General features: G+C 36.5%; 1 protein-coding gene across 1 annotated transcript in view; it reads right to left on the bottom strand.

The window, feature by feature from the left end:
- LOC127569513 (glutamate receptor ionotropic, delta-2-like) overlaps positions 1-19,365 on the bottom strand; it is a 317,851-nt gene that overhangs the window by 47,553 nt on the left and 250,933 nt on the right. The window contains exons 10-11 of the mRNA XM_052014230.1: positions 14,244-14,441; positions 2,053-2,365 (exon numbers count right to left, since the gene is read on the bottom strand). Coding sequence (XP_051870190.1) covers positions 2,053-2,365; positions 14,244-14,441 — 511 coding nt within the window. The remainder of the gene's footprint in view (positions 1-2,052; positions 2,366-14,243; positions 14,442-19,365) is intronic.

Genomic DNA, 19,365 nt, shown 5'->3' with positions numbered 1-19,365 from the left:
GCTCCAGAGCTGAGTGTAGGGCCAGGGAGATGGCATCCGCTGTAGACCTGTTTCGCCGATAGGCGAATTGCAGTGGGTCCAGGTTGTCTGATAGGCTGGAGTTGACGCATGCCATGACCAACCTCTCAAAGCACTTCATGATGGTGGATGTCAGAGCCACTGGTCAGTGGTCATTGAGGCATGTTACCTTGCTTTTCTTCAATACCGGGATGATAGTGGTCTTCTTAAAACAGGAGGGAACCCGAGATTGAAGCAGGGAGAGGTTGAATATGTCCGCAAATACTTCTGCCAGCTGATCAGCACAAGATCTGAGCATGCGGCCCGGGACACCATCTGGGCCAGGTGCTTTCCTCGTGTTCACTATTTGGAAGACTGATCTTATGTCCTCTACTGTGATCACAGGTTCAGCTGCGTTGGTGGCTGTCAGGGTGGATGGTGACAATGCACTTCCCTTTTGTTCAAAACGTGCATAGAATGCATTAAGTTCATCAGGAAGGGATGCGCTGTTGTTAGCTATGCAGCCCGACTTCGTCTTGTAGCCTGTTATGGCATGTAAGCCCTGCCATAACTGGTGGCTGGTGAGGGACTCTATTTTGAGTTGGTATTGTCTCTTGGTAGCTCCCTGATAGCTTTTCGAAGGTCATACCTCGATTTCTTGTACAGATCAGGATCACCTTGGCTTATGTTGTGGCTATGAATCCCATCATAACATTGTGATGAAGTCCCAATAGTGCAGTGCAAAAGAATATCATGACCAAATCTGTGCATTGAATTAAACAGTGCTACTGAGAACATCATTCTATTGCATCATGGCAGTCATATTCCATGCTGCTGCAGTTTATCCTGTCTAACTTCAGCAGGGTAAAGTTTAGAAGTTGAAAGCTAGATGATAGGAACTTTAACACTATGTACCATTACATAGATGCTTTCAAATTATATTTTATCCCATTCACATTGTAGCAATAAAACATTTGTCTCCATATAAAAATGTGTTTTAATGCTATGAAAATTTGCCTCTAGCACTAGCATTGGTACCAGCACAATTTGCATTAAGTCTAGCTTAAGGTGCCTGAAAAGAGATTTGAAAACTCATCCAAAGTTTTGCTAGAAGCCACAGAATAAATAATGCATAAGAAATCTGATAACTCACAGGTGGTTGCAAATATTCTTCCACATGGATGAATGACTATCATCACAGTCACATTTGTCATGCCTGACAGTTTAGGAACTTCAATACTCCAGAAGAAACTGCTAATAATGTTTCCAGTATATATATTGCTCAAAATAAATCTTAAAACATCTTTAATATCTGTTTCATATACTTGTACAGTGTTAACAGCTACAGTATTTCACTAATTAGAACCTTTGGAACCCTTTGGCATATCAGGGAAGGAGAGAGATTTCTGGAGTAAAAATTCAGAGGTGAATCCGTCTGCTGAAACATGAGGGGCTTGATAGTAGTGAGGAATGTTGGGTGATTATTTACAGGTTAGCAAAGGAAGGAGGAGCTACTGTAAACAGAAACTCTCAGAGCAAATTACCCCTTCGAACATATTTTGATTTTAAGGAGGTTGACGACCATCAAGCTGATTAAACTGGCACCAAAAGAAACTTAAGATGGGATCAAGGAGAGAGGATGCAATTCATTGAGAAATGCAGCAGTAATATGGGACTCAGTGGTCAAAAGTCCTGGGTACTTCCCAGGTCACCTCCCAGGTACAGAAGTAATGGTTATAAAGGAAGGACTGAAAAAATTATTAGACAGCTGAAAGAACATCTTTTCTTTGGGAACTAATGATATAGGAAGGGAAAGACCTGAAATTGTGCAAAATAGACATGGGAGCTCACTAAACAGACTTGACAGCTAGTATGGTAATTGAAGATGGTAATTTACACATTTTTTCTCCAGCCATGTGCTAGGATAGGGAAGGTCAGCTATTCAACAGTACTTGGAAGAAAATAAACCAAAAAATAAGTTAACAGATCTCTACATTAAATAAATTTATTCTGTAAGTATCATGGTGAAACATCTTTAGACATAAAGACCCTTACCTTGTTGTACAAATGATCCATAAACAAGCCAAGCAGCATTGTACAAAGTTGTAGATGTCACAGATCCTATTTGAAGTGGAGATGGCTTTACCCAACTGAACATGCAGACAAGGAGGCCGATTATAAACAGAGTGCCAATAATACATGCCCACACGGTTAGATCAAATGGTTCTAGGCAGGTAAACATATCCACTTTGTGTTCTGGCTTCTTAAGTAGAAATCCTAAGGTATAGTCCATAAATCGACCAGTAAAGTCCACTACATTCTCTCTCTCTGGGGTAATTGTCAGGGCTGAAACTGCTATGTCAGCTCTCTAAAAGGAAATTTAAAACAAAACATATTATGCACATTTATTATGTTGCTGAGAATGATAATGGAATGATCTAATTGCAGTGATTTTTCAAGTATTAAAATTAAATATCCAGGCAATTTACCTCATTTTTATCCTGATAATAAAGCAATTTAGTAGACATTACAATTCATGAGATATTAATATTCATATTGATTAATAGTCAATGGCATTCAGCTCAAGGCTTTATATTACATATTGATACAGTAAAATATGCCAAATGGAGATAACATTAAAATCTATCAAACAAATTAAGACTCTTCTTCATTTAGAAAATATATTTGTGCTTTCAATATTGTCACAATAAAGCTTTGTATAACAGTTGGTGTTGATATGGGCATAGAAATGTATTATTTTAAATATACAAAACAGTTTTTTCCATTTGACTCGTACATAATTCACTATACTTTGTAGGCCAGGTTAGCGTACAAGATAAACAATTTGAAAGACTGATTTGATAAATGTCGGATCCGGTTATTTTCGAATCCGCAGGTTCTTTCAGGAGTCCAGGAATGAGTTGAAAACAATTTGGTGCTTTACAAAGTTTTATTGGAAAAGTTTAAAACAAAGAAACTGTCACAGAGCACATGGCACTAGCTTTACTACTAGGAGATGAGCCGAGACAAAAGGAACTAAAGATAAGCTAGGGCCGGGGGGGGGGGGGGGGGGGGGGGGGAAGAGACCAAGAAAGTGATTAACAAAAAAACACCTTTTATACCTAAGATAAGAGGTACTCCTTAGCTAACAATAGTCCAGTCAGGAAAACTATTAGATACCTGTGGCCAAACCAACCAATGAAAAAACAGATATTCACCTGATGGACGAACCAATAAGCTAGGAAGCGGCCTTTCCTTGTGCAGCCACTGGAGGTGTATTAAACACTATACATGTTAAAAAAAACTGCTTAAAACACTCAAATCCAACAATAAACAATGCAGATTTAAATTAAAATGAAACCTTTCATTTTATTGACAGAAACATTTTTCCTCACTACAGATGCTACAAATATGGAAATAGGAGCAGGAGCAGGCCATTCAACCCTTTGAGCCAGCTCCACCTTTCAATATAATCATAGCAGGTCCATCTCTTCCTGTACTCTCTTGAGACTTTAGAAATCTATCCACCTCCTGCTTAAGTATATTCTGTGACTTAACACCACTGTGTTTTATGGTGGAGGATTCCGCAGGTTCACCATCTCTTGAATGCACCATTGCTGCATCCCAATATCCTGAGAATGTGACCTTCCTCTCATTCCCACCTCCACTGATGCTCATGCTAGACACCCTCTCCTCCCCCCCCCCCCCCCCCCCCCCCGTGAGGGGAAACAAAGTTAATTCATCCAGTCCATCTAAACCTTTCAGAATTTTGTTTACTTCAATGAGATTTCCTCTCATTTTCAAAACTCTAGTGAATACAGAGCTAGTCAAGCCAATGTCTCCTCATGCAATAGTTTGTCATCCCAAGATACATTCTAGTGAACCTTTGCTACATTCACGCTTTTGCAAGTATATCTTGTCTTAGTCAAAATCAAAATGCAAACAATACTCCACAAGTGGTCTCAACAAAACCCAGTGTACTAGCAGAAAGACATCTTTTATTCAATACTAAAAACTTTTTGCAATAAAGACCAACATACCACCTGTCTTCTTAACTACCAGCTTCCCCTGCATGATTGCATGATTGCTATTGGTGATTAGTGTGTACAAGGTCATCGAGGTCCCTTTGTACATGAACATTTCCAAATCCATCACATTAAAGTAATACTCTGCCTTTCTGTTTTCTATACCAAAGTGGATAACTTCACATTTGTCTGCTTTAGTAGGAAAAAATACAGAAATAGCTAACCTCCTGAGTATTTCCAGTATTTTCTATCCGTATTTTGCTTTTAAGCTTAATTGCTGCATATTAACATTAAATTACTTTCAAAGTGGCTGAAGGATATAAATTTATCTAAAACAATTAAGAAATGTGAGAGTAAAGATCAAAGCTTGTTTATCTTCATATCTTGTGTTACATTGTTATTATACATTTTAGTGGCATACAAATGTAGCCTATTCCCTGCAAAATGAGAGTATTGAAATAAATGTGTTAAATGATTCAAATTAAATTTCATTAGCTGCTACCTTTATGGAGATATTACATGATAGAATGATGGTTAAATAAGTGGACAATGAAATGTATTACAGCTTACAATGCAAATTTCAGTTTGGTTTGGGAGCAATTACTCATAACTTAAATAGTTTAGATTTTAGTGCCAGTTTTTTTTGATGTGAGTATACTCTGTGAAAAGATATGCTACGCAAAAGGCACTGGAGGAACTCAGCGGGTCAGACAGCATCTATGGAAGAAAATGGACAGTCGATGGTTCGGGTCAAGATCCTTCATCTGGATATCACTTTACAAGGACAAAATGCTACTTTTCTTTTTCAGCACCTTTCAATAAAAAAAATGATATGCAAGTTTAAATTTTAAAATGTTTCATGTAATCTAACAATTATATGAAACAAGGTAGCCTGGGTACCTCCTTGGTTCAAACCCCTATAGCCATTGCCTCTCAACATGACAGCATAAACCACTCATTGACTTCAGTTCTAGGATAAAGCCATCAGGATACCACACCATCTAATAAGGTACTATTTTAAAGATGTAGCATATTGATATGACAGTGTTAAGTTTCCATTCTGTAATCAAATCTTTCAGCAAATGTCTATTAATTTTTTTCATGAATTGTACCAATTGCCAAGTATATCTGATCAATCTATTTGTGTTTAGGGTTACTATTAACACTGATGTATCTAATCAACTTAAATAATATTATATGTTTGTGTATATGTACTAATATGCACTAATTATTCATTTACCTTAATAAGTCAGAAAGACAAATAAATAAAAAACTGAAAAAATGAATACATAAAGAGGATGAATGCAGCAAAGTCCTGATGATGAATATGTTGATTGATCCTTACTGAAATTAGATTAGAAAGCAAACATTTGCATTCAACTTTCTCTGAAAGAATTCAAATAGTGATATAAAGAGTAAAATTGCAAAAGAAAACAAAATATGAATTTAACTTTTAACAAGGGCAGATGCATATAGAATATTTAAGTAGAATATGCAGGGCAGTGAAGTATTTTATTACCATTAAATAGGAGGGCATGACTCACTTCTGAATGTTACATTCATAATCCATCCTCGATTGCTTCTTTCCAATATATTAAATCTGATCTATTATTTCAATCCTTACTGCATTGCAGATGAATTTATTCATTATGAATACATTTGAATTCAATGAGTTTTATCATTGAATGGCAGTACTTCCTGTCCTGATAAATTATTCTTCGTGGACGATCTTGCAACCAAACCAGCAACCTTGAATTCAATTGTTTTTTGAAGTTGCTCTGAGAAGAATTATAGGAGCCAGAGGAAAATAAACCAGATGTGTTGTGTTTTAAAATTATATTATTTTTATAGGTAAATTAATTAGTTTATGCCAAGTTAGATAGCAAAAAGAGAAAGTAAAAAATTAAGAGAGCAGCTTGCAACGAGTTGGCAAGCTCCGGCGCCATCTTGCTTTGATAACCGCAATCAGTCAGGAAAGGCAGCAACAGCTATCCTTAACACTGGTGCCCCACAAGGCTTCGTCCTCAGCCCCCTACTCTTCTCCCAATACACTCACAACTGCATGGCCAGATTCTGTTCGAAGTCTATCAACAAGTTTTCAGGTGATAGCACCGTAGTGGGCCGAATCTCAAATCACAATGAATCAGAGTACAGGAAGGAGATAGAGAGCCTAGTGACATGGTGTCATGACAACAACCTTTCCCTCAATGTGAACAAAACAAAAGAGCTGGTCATTGACTTCAGGAAGGGGGGTGGGGGCGGCGGTGGCGCTGCACACAATCCTGTTTATATCAACGGTGCTGAGGTTGAGAGGGTTGAGAGCTTTAAGTTCCTAGGAGTGAACATCGTCAATAGTCTATCCTGTTCCAAGCACGTAGACTCAATGTCCAAGAAAGCGCATCAGTGCCTCTACTCACTCGGGGGGGGGGGGGGGGGCGGGCGGGGGTGGGTAGGGGGCTGAAGAAATTTAGTATGTCCCCTTTGATCCTCACCAATTTTTATAGATGCACTATAGAAAGCATCCTATCCGGATGCATCACGGCTTGGTATGGTAACTGCTCTGCCTGGGACTCAGTGCACTGTGGTAATGAAATGATCTGTGTGGATGGGATATGAAACAAAGTTTGTTTTTCACTGTACCTCTGTACATGTGACAATAATTTACCAATTTACCAAAATTAGGAGAAATAAGATTTAAAAAGAAAGCAAAACCTGAGAGAAAATATTAATTAAATTTCATACTTGTGAAATAAAAGTTTATACTTAAATCTGTATTTTAATGCACAATACTAATATTCTAATAATATCGCTTTTTGTGTTATCTAACTTTGTGGAAGTAGTCTGTCCAGCATCATGGCATGTGACCTGAAAACCTCGAATAAATTGGTGAGGGAATTTTTTTTACTCTTACATTTAAACTAAAAGGTTATTATACTTTCAATGCTGCGATACTTGTTACATGATTTCTAGACCTCACAATCCTATAATGCCCACCACAGAGATGCTGTGACCTTTGCTTGAATAATGAGCTTCAGAGTGATGTAGGGTTACGTACTGTATGGGAGAGAATTTGTGAGGATGATCATGAGAATTAGGTGATTGGCCACACACATTGAAAATGTATCCATCGCTGCCTCCTATATACCATGTTTTCTCTCACTTCTAGGTTAACCTTTCATGCTGTTATACTGTACTGCATCTGCTGTGAAGAGATTTCATTAAGGCCATGATCTGCTTCCCATGATTCCTAGCAGCCTCTTTGTTGTCTCCACAGGCAATTGTTATTGGGAACCATGCAGTTCACATCTTCACAGAGCAACCAAGGAAAATCATCCGAATGATGTTTTGAAGATCTCCCTATTGGGCATTAGGCTAACATCAACAGCTGTTTAGCATTCCCAATGAGTGTGAAATTTTAAGCATTTATATCAAGGTAATATATCTAATCACGAGAAACTGTTGTTATTACAAGACAAAGAGGTGCATTTTCTACAAAGATGTACATTTTTTAAAGGGAATGTATGTTTAATGTTTGCTAATTGTTTTTATAGTTGAAATATACCTCTCATCAAGCTGGTTCCAGTCAGTCAAGTATAAGAGGAAGCCTGCTACCTCTGCCAGTATAATATATCCTGAATGATTATGGTTTGATAACTTGGTATGGTTTGATAACTTGATGTGGTTTGACTAATAGAAAAGGCAGTAGAGCAAAACTGTTACTCAATGTGGGACATGAGGAAAACATTTTTAACATAGCAAGTGGTTGGGACCTGCAATGAATTGCTAAGGGTGGTATTCGAAGCAGATTCAATTGTGGCATCTGTCAGGGAGCTGAAAATGTATCTGAATGGTAAGAATTTTCAGGGTTACTGGGGGTGGTGATGGGTGTGTGTAGTTGGATTAACTGGATTGCACTTGCACTGAGCCACTACTGCCTTCACAGGCTGAATTGACTCTTCGTTGTTGTAACCTTTCTGTGATTCAATGTATATTTAATCGGAAAATTCTCAATACACTACTTGAATCACAAGCTTATTTCTATTGACCTCAATGAAGTTTCAGAAAGGAAAAATGCTACTCTTAATACGAGTCAACAGGAATAAGTGTATCCGTATTTACATAATGTTCACTGAGCACAGATGTTCATTTTAACAGATTTTGTTTTATAAAGAAATTCTTCCATGTGACATCATTAAAGAATAATAATATAGAAATAACCTGTCAAAACAATTGAGAAAACTAATAAAACATAATATAAATTAACATGTTAATGTTGCTATCAATATTAGTTGCAGTTGGTTAATCTAATCAAAATCCATGCAGTTTGTTCAAATGTTCTAACAGTTTAATACAGTTTTTGTCTGATTTATACAGGAAGTTCCAGCCTTAGAATTGATAGTTGCAGATGTTCTAAACCCAAAAGCAATTAACATAAAGCTATAATCCTGCTAATGTAGAAAATTAGACAATTAGAACATGTTAGTTTTGAAAAAAAATTGCAGAGATTATGGAATGTTATCATTTAGATTTAGCAAGTACATGTTGTTTGAATGCAAACAAAATGTGACAAAAAACACTATCAAGGCGCTTCTAAGGCAGAACATATTTATCATGTGGTTCTCCTGAAATGTTATTCTATCAGTACCTGTAATCTATGACATTTTGCAATAAGAAGAATTATTATGAATGTAATCTTTTTAAAAATGTGTCTCGGAGTGGGTTGGAATTATAATTTAATTATAACTTTAATGTTAGTAACAATAAAACTCCAATTTTATTCAATCTCAACTCTTTAACCTTAATCAGTGTTCCAACAATGAAAACATAGATCAAATTTCCCCCCTTTTACCATTTGTATAAATAATCTGTATTCTACATAGAATATAGAAGAACATAGCATGACTTTGGCCCATGATATATGTGCCGAACATGATGCCAAACTAAACTAAATGTCCTCTACCTGCGTATGATCCATATCCCTCCATTTCCTGCACATTCATGTGTCCATCTAAAAGCCTCTTAACTGCTACTATTGTATCTGCTTCCACCAATACCCCTGGCAGCCTGTTCCTGGCACCTACCACTCTCTGTGTAAAAAAGAAGCTTGCCCTGCCATCTTCCTTAAACTTTCCCCTTCTCACCTTAAATGCATGTCTTCTACAATATGGCATTTCTACCCTGGGAAAAAGATTCTGTCTACCCTATCTATGCTTCTTTTAATTTTATAAGCCTCTCTCAGGTCTCCCCTCAGCTCCGAAACTCCAGAGAAAACAATCCAAGTTTGTCCAACCTCTCCTTATAGCTCATACACTCTAATACAGGCAGAATCCTGGTAAACCTCTTCTGTATCCTTTCCAAAGCTTCCACATCTTTCCTGCAATGGGGGTGGCCAGAATTGCACACTATACTCCAAGTGTGGCCTAACCAAAGTTTTACACAGCTGCAACATGACTTTCTTACACTTATACTCAGTACCTCGATCAATGAAGGCAAGCATGCCATATGCCTTCTTTACCACCCTTTCTACTTGTGTGGCCACTTTCAGAGAGCTATGGACTTGGACCCCAAGATCCCTCTGTACATCAATGTGATAAGTGTCCTGCCATTAATTGTATACTCACTCCTTACATTAGACCTCCCAAAGTGCAACACCTCACACTTGGCCAGATTAAACTCCACCTGCCATTTCACCTCCCATAAATATAACGGATCTATGTGCTGATGTATCCTTTGGCAACCTCTTTCACTGTCCACAATTCCACCAATCTTTGTGTCATCTGCAAACTTACTAACCCACCCATCTACATTTTTGTCCAAGTCATTTATATATATATCACATGCAACAGAGGTCCCAGCATTGATCCCTGCAGAACACCGCTGTTCACAGACCTTCAGCTAGAATACCCTTCCACCATTACCCTCTGTCTTTTATGGGCAAACCATTTCTAAATCCAAACTACCAAGTCACCATGAATCGCATGCATCTTAATCTTCTGGATCAGCATACCATGAGCAACCTTGTCAAATGCCTTTAATGTTAATTAATGCCTTTTAAAGTCCATGTAGACAACTTCTACTACCCTACCCTCATCAATCACCTTTGTCACATCCTCAAAAAACTCAATTCTCACACTTCCTGCCTTCACAGTTTGATTTACTTTTTTTTGTGTTTGGAATTTATATTAGTAAAAATTTGATACAAAACATGACTAATACATAACAATAGGAATCACTGAACTGCAGCATAGGATGCAATACAAATGGAGTGCATTTATAAATGGAGTGGAAAATTGAGAATTTGATGACGAAAGTCTCTTAAAAGTGGTGTTAAGTAAGGCTCAAACTGAAACTTATAATTTAGAATTTAGCAGAGCTTTAATTATTATAAAAGAAACTGCAAATTGGTCAACAGTAGCAGAAGCTGCAAATCTGTAACAGTTAACAGCTAAGAGCTAATAATCAGTTTTAAAGTAATGCCTGAGTAGAACATTATTATTATGAAACAACTGGGTGTGAAACAGAAAGCAAATAAAAGTGGAAGTTTATTTGCTGAAGCATGAGTTGCTATTTGACGAGAGTGTGTTGCAAACAAACTGGGATATTGAGAATTTTATGAGTGACATTTAATGTTGAGGGGAAAGTAGGGACTCTTTTGTTTTACTTTTAGTGTCTTTAGTTTACTTTAATGGTATTAAAGTAAAAGGAGACAGTTATAAAGGCAAGAAAATGGCAGAGATTCCAGTGACTCGTTGGCAGAGATACAAGGAACAATGGCACCAAACAGCTACAGATTAGTATTACAATTAGTTTTAAGAAAAGGTGGTTACCCAAGAGCAAAGTGACCCCCTAAATTGATTACCATAAATAAAATGGTTGGTATGATGGATGGCTACTTTGTAGCACTATTTGCTACATATGAATTGATTTATTAACCCTAATGCACGCCAGAAACCTCAAGGAAACTAATATTGAATCAGCCATGGGAATCTACAATATTTAACATGTAAAGTAACAACAAGAAATAATGGTGCTTACGAGTGACAAACCCTAAGAGTAGATAATTCCCAACCAATAGTTTAAAAAATAGCAGAGGATATTACACAAAATTATCCAAAATACTTTCAATTCAGATTTTTGTTTTAAATTTAGGTTAGAAAATTGTGTAAGTATTCCATTATTTGAGAAAGATAAGATAAGCAAATCAGGAAACCATACGTCAATTCACCTAATATCTATTGTCAGGAAATAATGGTGTAACTGGCTATTTCAAAAGTCTTGGTTGTTAAATTGTACATGTTAGGTTATCCCTCATGAACCTGTTGAAGTTTTTGGAAAGTGGACTGAGAAAGAATGTGAATGTTTGTTATTTATCTGGATCTTCAGAAGACATTTGAAAAAGCCCTAGTGAGCTGAACTTCTGATGTAAGATTATTGATCTTGGAAGGAAACTGGCTGAACAATAGGATTCCGACAAAAGAATAATGGATGGCTACTGTAATTGACAGGATGTGGCTGGTGTCTCCCCTATGGGACGACATTGGAGCTTCAGCTATTAAATTACCCACTTAGATAATGGGATGGGGAACTGCATACTCAAGTTTGCCAATGAAATAAAAACATATTTAAGGTTGCCAATGAAATAAGCAGAACAAGTCGAAGAACAACACTAAGAAAATAATCTTAGTGGAACAAGGAAGTGGGCAAATCAGTGGCTCCTTTAGATCAGATATTTCCTAAACACAGAAAGCTAAAAACAATAGTGTTCCAAACCAACTTATGGGCCCAACTATATGAACTATAATGAGCACCCACAGAAACTAATCATAAGGATGAATGGAATGCTGGGATTTACATGTGGTGGCCCAGAATGCAAGGGGGTGGATACTATACTACGACTATGCTAAATAACCTGGAGAAGGCTCTGTCCTCCATTCTAAACACCAGAAGTACATTAGCCTTAGGGGGAAAATAGTATTGGTGGTATTAGTTTATTATTGTCACATGCATGCAGATACAGTGAAAAACTTTTGTTTTGCATGCCATCCACACAGATCATGCCGTACATAATTACATCGAGGTAGTATAAAGAAAACAGAATGCAGAATATAATGTTGCAGTCGCAGAGAAAGTGCAATGTAGGTAGACAAATAAAGTGCAAAGGCCATGATGAGATAGATCAGGGATCAAGAGTTCATCCTTTAGTGTCTGCGAGGTCCATTCAAGTGTCTGATAACGATGGGATAGAAGCTGTCCTTGAGTCTCTTGGTTTGTGCCCTCAGGCTTTTGTATCTTCTGCCTGATGGGAAAAGGGAGAAGAAAGAACGTCTGGGGTGGGAAGGGTCCTTGATTATGTTAACTGCTTTCCTGAGGTGGCAGGGAGTGTAGACAGAGTCAATGGAGGGGAGGTTGGTTTGCGTGATGGGCTGGACTGCATTCACAACTCTCTTTGCAATTTCTTGTGGTCATTGGCAGAGCAGTTGCCATACCAAGCTGTGAAACATCCAGAACATAGATTCATTAGGTTTACTATCCTGGACTTCACAGGATAAGTTATGAGGCGGGTAAATTAAAATTAGAGTGACTATATTGAAAGGTTCCAGCACTAAGACAAACTGATAAGATAGATAGAGAAAATGCTGATGGGGTCGCTCAGTGCCTGGGCACCTAGCTTATAAATTGATCTCAAGCTTTCACAGATAGACCTAGAGCTTTAATTTGTGGTTAGGAGATGCCATTACATGTAGAGAATGGTAAAAGTTTGAAAGTTCTTTTTTCTCACGTGTAACTGATGCTCATTCAACTATTCGCTTTAAATCTTTTAACTGATATTGTTAGCTAAAAGTCAAGAAAAAAATGGATAATTGGAGATAGAGTCAAGAACTGATTAGTTGCTTGCTATTCATAGGGTCATAGAATTGTACAGCACAGAAATTTGCCCTTCAGCCCACTGAATCTGACTGTGCATCAAACAGCCATTAATACTAATCCCAATTTATTCTTCCACATTCCCATCAAATCTCCCCAGATTCTACTATTCACCAAGGGCAATTTATGGTGGGCAATTAACTACCAATCTGTGTGTCTTTAGGACGTGGGAGGAAACTGGAGCTGCTGGAGGAAATCCACACAGTCACAGATAGCATGTGCAAACTCCACACAGACATGAGGATTGGACCAGGGTTGTTGGCACTGCAAAGCAGTGTCAGAACTAGCTGCACCACTGTGCTACCCAAATCTTATTCAAATAGCTAATTTCAAGATTTTGATGCAATTAAGTGGTTCTGAAAAATACTTTGAAGATGCAGCACTTCTGCCTACCTAGTCATGGTGATTTTATTCTGCAAATGTTATTCCTCATTTATAACGTGATTTTAAACTTTAAATGGAAATTTTTAACTCTGAAATTTTGAAAAGGTATTGGCTGTAAAGCTTTATTGTTACAAATCAATTAAATACAGTTTTGAGTTTTAGTTCTGAATCTCCATTGTTGATTAATCATCTCTGCATTCAGGTGCAGATTTACAAACAAAGTGATCTGCTTCATAGGGTGCATGTTATAGCATTTATCACTGATGAATTGAACCACACACAGATTCAATGAACTAAAGAAAGAGTATTTTGACTGAAATTATATCTTCTATATGCGAATTATATAATCAACATTGTTGTTAGACAATCGTGACTAAGACATGTACGTATAGACCTAAATATATTTAAGTCACTGTCATGGACTTAGATAACATAATGGATATTTACCATACACTAAAAGTGGTGCAAGCTCTTACAGGTCATACAGTTAATACAACATTCTGTCACTAATTGAGTCCAATGAGACAGTTTTTATCACTGGTTGATAGTCACTAAATGAACGCTTAATAATCTGAAGGTTTTTCTTTATGATGTACCCACTGATTGTAGTTGCTTTATTTTGATAATCTTATTTTGAGTCAAAGGAATAATGTCAAAGTAAACATAGAAGCCCACTTGTAAATCCTTTCAGCAACATTGAAAACATGAAGCTTCATACAGGGAAAACAATTGTGGGTCACCATGAAGCATGAACAAAAACGAAACACAATAATAAAAAAAGCAGAAGTGAAAGGAAAACAAATGTTCCAAAAGTCAGCTTCAGGTTTGTTATTATAACAGTTTTATTTAATTTGTGAATTACACTAAATTAATTTAAATACTATATTAATATTTCAGTAGTGATTTACTTACCTTGTGAACAAGTTCTCCTATCATTCCATTCCATTTTCCATTATTTTGTAGTTTACCATACTGATTGTCAGGAGCTTGATAGATTTGATATTTAAAGCCAAGATGCTCTGACAGTGCATTCAGAACATCTATAGAAAAACCACAAAATTCTTTAGGTTGACCAAACATGTTCTCTGATACCATAACAAATGGAGCCGCCTGAAAAAAAAAGATTAAGGGAAAAGATCAGATCGTAGAGGAGGCTGTCATGCTCATTTTTTTTTGGAAGTAAGATTCAACATTAATTTTGAAGTGGTCAAATTATGCAGTTCACTAAAATCAATAGCATTTTTCTCCAGAATACTTTAATTTTTCTTTTCAAATATGCATTTATCTAACCTGAATAAAGAGAATGAAAATAATAAATATCACCTTTAATTTAATCTAGACAAAATAAATGTGCATTAGGATGTTCTTATCTATAAATTAGCAAAAAAATTTTTCAAAAGATATCACATCAAATTATGTTAAGCAGGAAACCCTTAACATTTTCTTCAGTGTATTTTGTTTATTCCCACAAGCTTGGTTATTGGCACATCTGAGAAGGTGGTTCTCAAGCAAGATTATACAGATGCATTTGGATGAAACAGAACAATAAACAAAATTTTATTTATTTTCATATTATTTTGTTAAAACATTTCTAAAGAGGCAAACATACACTTTCTCTGCAATAGGTAATAAGAAAATTCAAAAGGTATTTCTTAATGTTGTACAACAGTTAAACAGGGATTATTCTGCTGGCTTTTCAAGTTTATGCAATGTTTTGTTGAAATGAGGAGGTTTAATCCCCAATTTGTGAACAGTTAGATCATCTAAAACAGAGACTATTCAAGACCTTGGCGCTCCTGACCTTGGGAAGAAGAAAGCCAAGGTTTATCCCCACTACATTTCACCACTAATTGTGCATGTATGTTGGGGTCAAGTTGGGACAGATTGAGGCTGACTATTGTGCTTCCGTGACTAAATATCTTCCTGTCACTGTCACTTTTCACAGATGAATAATAACTACCTGGGAAACCAGCAATCATTGCAACTGTACATCTGCATCAGTTGAGAGAAAAGGTGACAGAAGAAAACTAGCCAAAATATGAACCTCACATTTTGAAAAAAAAAACTGGTGTCATTTGTCTTCTCAAACCATTCAAGAATTTAATGGCCGTTAGTTGAAATTAACATTGTTAACTAATAATTTCTGCGTCTGCTATCCCTATTTAAAGGAATTAAAAGAATGAGGATATCCAATGGAGTACTGTTAAAAATTTGGTTTAAATTCAGTTTTGAGTCTGAATTCTGAATATCCATACTTTATTAATCATACTCTGCATTCTAATGTAGATTTCCAAATAAAGTAACTTTCTTTATGTTGTATATTACAATGTTCATAACTAATGAATTGATCCAAACTGAACAAATTCAGATAAAACCAAATCATTTTTAGAATGATACCATTCAGATTCAGATAATGACTCACAAAAATAATACATAGTACTTGTATGAAGATATGTTTTTTTTTCCCAGTTTGTACGTAATCTGGACAATTTCAAGCACATATCTGCACTATGAAAGATGAAAATATACAATTATGGCAGGCAGAATTAAACTTTTCTATCATTCAGTTATTTAGTCTGTGTGTAATTTATTCAAGTGGGAAGAGACAGATTACTTGCTAAGACCCATCAGCAACTCTATATTTCTGTGATGTTCATCTGCTCAGGGCAGATAAATGGCAGTCCAGTTACCATGGCCATCACTATCATCGACTACAATGCTTTATCCTAAAGGTAATCTGTGAGAAAGAAAGTTGAAGCAATAGCTCCAATAAAGAAGTGGTTTTGCCTTAAACCCTGACAAGAGAAAATACTTGAGTGTGATACAGTGGGGATCAAAGATTTATCTGTCAGTTGAGATACTAAACCAAGCTGATGCTAATCTCACTGACATGAATGTAATGGACGAAATGACCTCCTCTGTGCAATAAATTTCATTGATGTCCATGATATATTCTGGTGATTTGGGTGAAGATTAAAAAGATCATCGGTGACCATATGTTTGAACTGGCGAAGTAAACTTGCCTTAACTAATTATCAAATACAGAGTAACTGTTTGAAAACCAAAACAACAGCAGATGATGGAGATGAAAGAGAAGTGGCAATGAATTAAACAGTAAAGAAGAATTTAAAAAAATAGATGTTGGAAGGAAATTCTGATGAAGGGTCGGTGACCTGAAACAATAACTTCCTCTTTCCATAGATGCTGCCTGACATGCTGAGTGTTCCAAAACATTTTCTCCTTTTATTACAGAATAAAGTGTTAATTTATTTCATTATTGTTTGTGAAGCAATGCTAAATGCAAAAGAGCTGCTGCAACTGCTTATACAATAAACTGCCTTGCCTACCAAAACAAATAATGATGTGTCAATTGTCTTGTAATATACTTTGGACACATGTTATGGTGTCATACACTTGCAAGTGTTTTCTTTCTTTCAATGCACGTTCAGCCTTTAAAACTGAGGGAGTTGGTTCAGCTGACAGAGTACATATTTTTGTTTCCTCCAGTGAATGCTATTCGCTAATTCAACCATGCTAATTCCTCATACTCCAAGGGTTACACATGTTCATGAGGCCCACTGGATACTGTCTTCAGTAGATAATGTACAAGAAGTCCACTGTGTCAGAAATTAAGAGCATTAAATCGGTCAGAGCAATAGCTGCTTCACAAGCAATTGCCACAGAATACTCAGAGGCATTTATGTTGTCTCACCAATGCTCTGTAACGTTGCGTCAAAGTATCCTTACTTTTATACTCCATTAAAGGTCAACATTAATCTTTCCTAATAGTTCCATTAATCTTTCTAATAACTCGCTAAAGCTGAAAGCTAATGTTTTGCATTTCATGTACTGAGACCCCAAGTCCCTTTGTATTGCAATATTTTATAGTTTCACTCTATTTAAATAATAATTTACATTTTCATTCTTCCTTCCAAAATGGATAACCACATAATATTACCACATTATACTCCATCCGTCAACTTGTCCACTCACTTATCAATCTTAAGGCTCTTTATGCCCTCCTCACAACTTGCTCACTCACCTTTGTTTGTGTCATCAGCAAATTCAACTGTATACGTTATAAATTGTTGAGGCTCTAACATTGATCCCCATTAGTTGTTACTCAGCAAAACAGCCCATCATCAATTAAACCCATTACTAATTTTAACGAATCCCTGAGTACCTGTGTGTTTCAATGTACATGTGACTAATAAAGATATCTTATCCTATAAATGTAATTTATTATTCATCTTCTTATTCCAGTTTGGGCCTGAATCCTGATCCTCACTTGTTGCCAGTCTGAAGATCACTTATTTATCCTGTTTTCTGTTATTACCAGAATATTACCCATGAACATGTACTGTCTTATCTTGTACTGAAACCTTTAATGAGGCATTTTATCAAATGCTTTCTAGAAATCCAAAGTCTTCCTTGTAAGAGTCACTCAATTTCTCTCCATACTTTTTCAGTAAGGTGATTATTTACATTTTTCACAAACCCTTCCGCTTTCCACAGGCTGTAGAGCAATTGCAACCAGTCCTTCGGATAAGGACTCCATTGATCAATCAACAAACACTGTTGTCACTTCATGTACATGTGTCCTTCCTGCACATTTTATCCTCTAGGATAATTTACATCTCCCAAATGTACTATTTCTATATTGCTAACTGTTGTGCCTCCCTGAAATTAATTACTTGGATTGAACTCCTATTTAACTGCTGACCCTGCAGAATCGGGACAACTGTGTTTCAGCAATGAGCAACAGTTCTTGTCAAGCTCCCTCTAAGTCTCCTTACAGCTCAATTACTTTTGCTTGTCTGCACACCAATTAAATCCACTCAAGCAGCAAAGTCAACCAATTCAAACACAGCTTTTACTTATAAATACCAAATCAAAACAAGCTTAGCCATCAGTACTTTGATGTAGACTTAACAAATAGCTTGTACTTGAATCATCTGTGACCATTTGCAAAAATAATTACTCAGAAAAAACAACCCCGTAATTAAACCCACTACTAATTTTAACTAATGTCTGAGTAAATGTAATTTATTATTCATCTACTTATTCCAATTTGGGCCTGAATCCTGATCCTCAATTATTGTCTATTTCTTCTGCCAGCTTCTCAAATACCAAATCCAACTGCTAAGTATATTACAGAAGTAAACCATCGCTGCTGCAGAATTTAACACGTGTAGTTAGCTTTTTTATAAGCTCAATCAATTTTGCAAAGGATTGATAAATCCAAGAGGAGTCCTGTTCCATCAGAAAACAGTTTGAAATTTCCACAAAAGAGTGGCCATTCTGTATGGAACTGAGGCTTTTACCTCAAAAAAATGACAGGAAGTTTGGAATTTCCAGATAATTTTGCACAAATGTGTAAGTCCCAAATGTCCCAGAGCAGAGTTCTGGTGTCATCCTGCAGCTCCTCAGAAGTTACACTGGGAAATCTGCCTGCTGAACTTTGGCCAGGTCAGACCTGTCAGTTTGCGACTTTATTCATTTTAATGGAGAGGAATGACTGCAAGGGAGAAGAGCAAGCTTCAGGTAATTTTCATATCATAATTTAATTTAAATCGATTTAATTGTTTTCTAATGTCTTTTAGTTCTTCATATGTTTTGATTACTTTAAAAATGTTGATAGCATGTTTAATTCTTAATAGTTTATGAATATCAAAGGCGGCTTTGACAGCTGGTTCCTTAAGGTTTAAGCAGTTGTCACAGTATTTCAGCTGAGCAGGCCTTCACCAATCAGATCAATGACAGCTTTGTTGGGGAAGCTCTTACCAAGGGATCCACTCAAGGTAGGAGCATGTTTGTGAGTAGTTAGCTTAGATGGCTAGGAAATTCTGGACCAATAATACATTTTAAGGATAGTGTTCTCTTGAACAATTAGGCAGGGACTCCATTATGCATTAACTAGCATTCTTGTCACATACAACTGCTGATCTATTTCTGCTGCAGCATACTACAACACTATAAAGTTTAAGTTATTAACTTAATGAAGTAGAACAATACTAAGTAGCAAACTTCAGGA

Source organism: Pristis pectinata, chromosome 4 (genome assembly GCF_009764475.1).
Source record: "Pristis pectinata isolate sPriPec2 chromosome 4, sPriPec2.1.pri, whole genome shotgun sequence".
NCBI classification, from domain to species: domain Eukaryota; kingdom Metazoa; phylum Chordata; class Chondrichthyes; order Rhinopristiformes; family Pristidae; genus Pristis; species Pristis pectinata.
The sequence above is the reverse complement of the archived record's forward strand: the minus strand, read 5'-3'. Positions and strand labels throughout refer to the sequence as shown.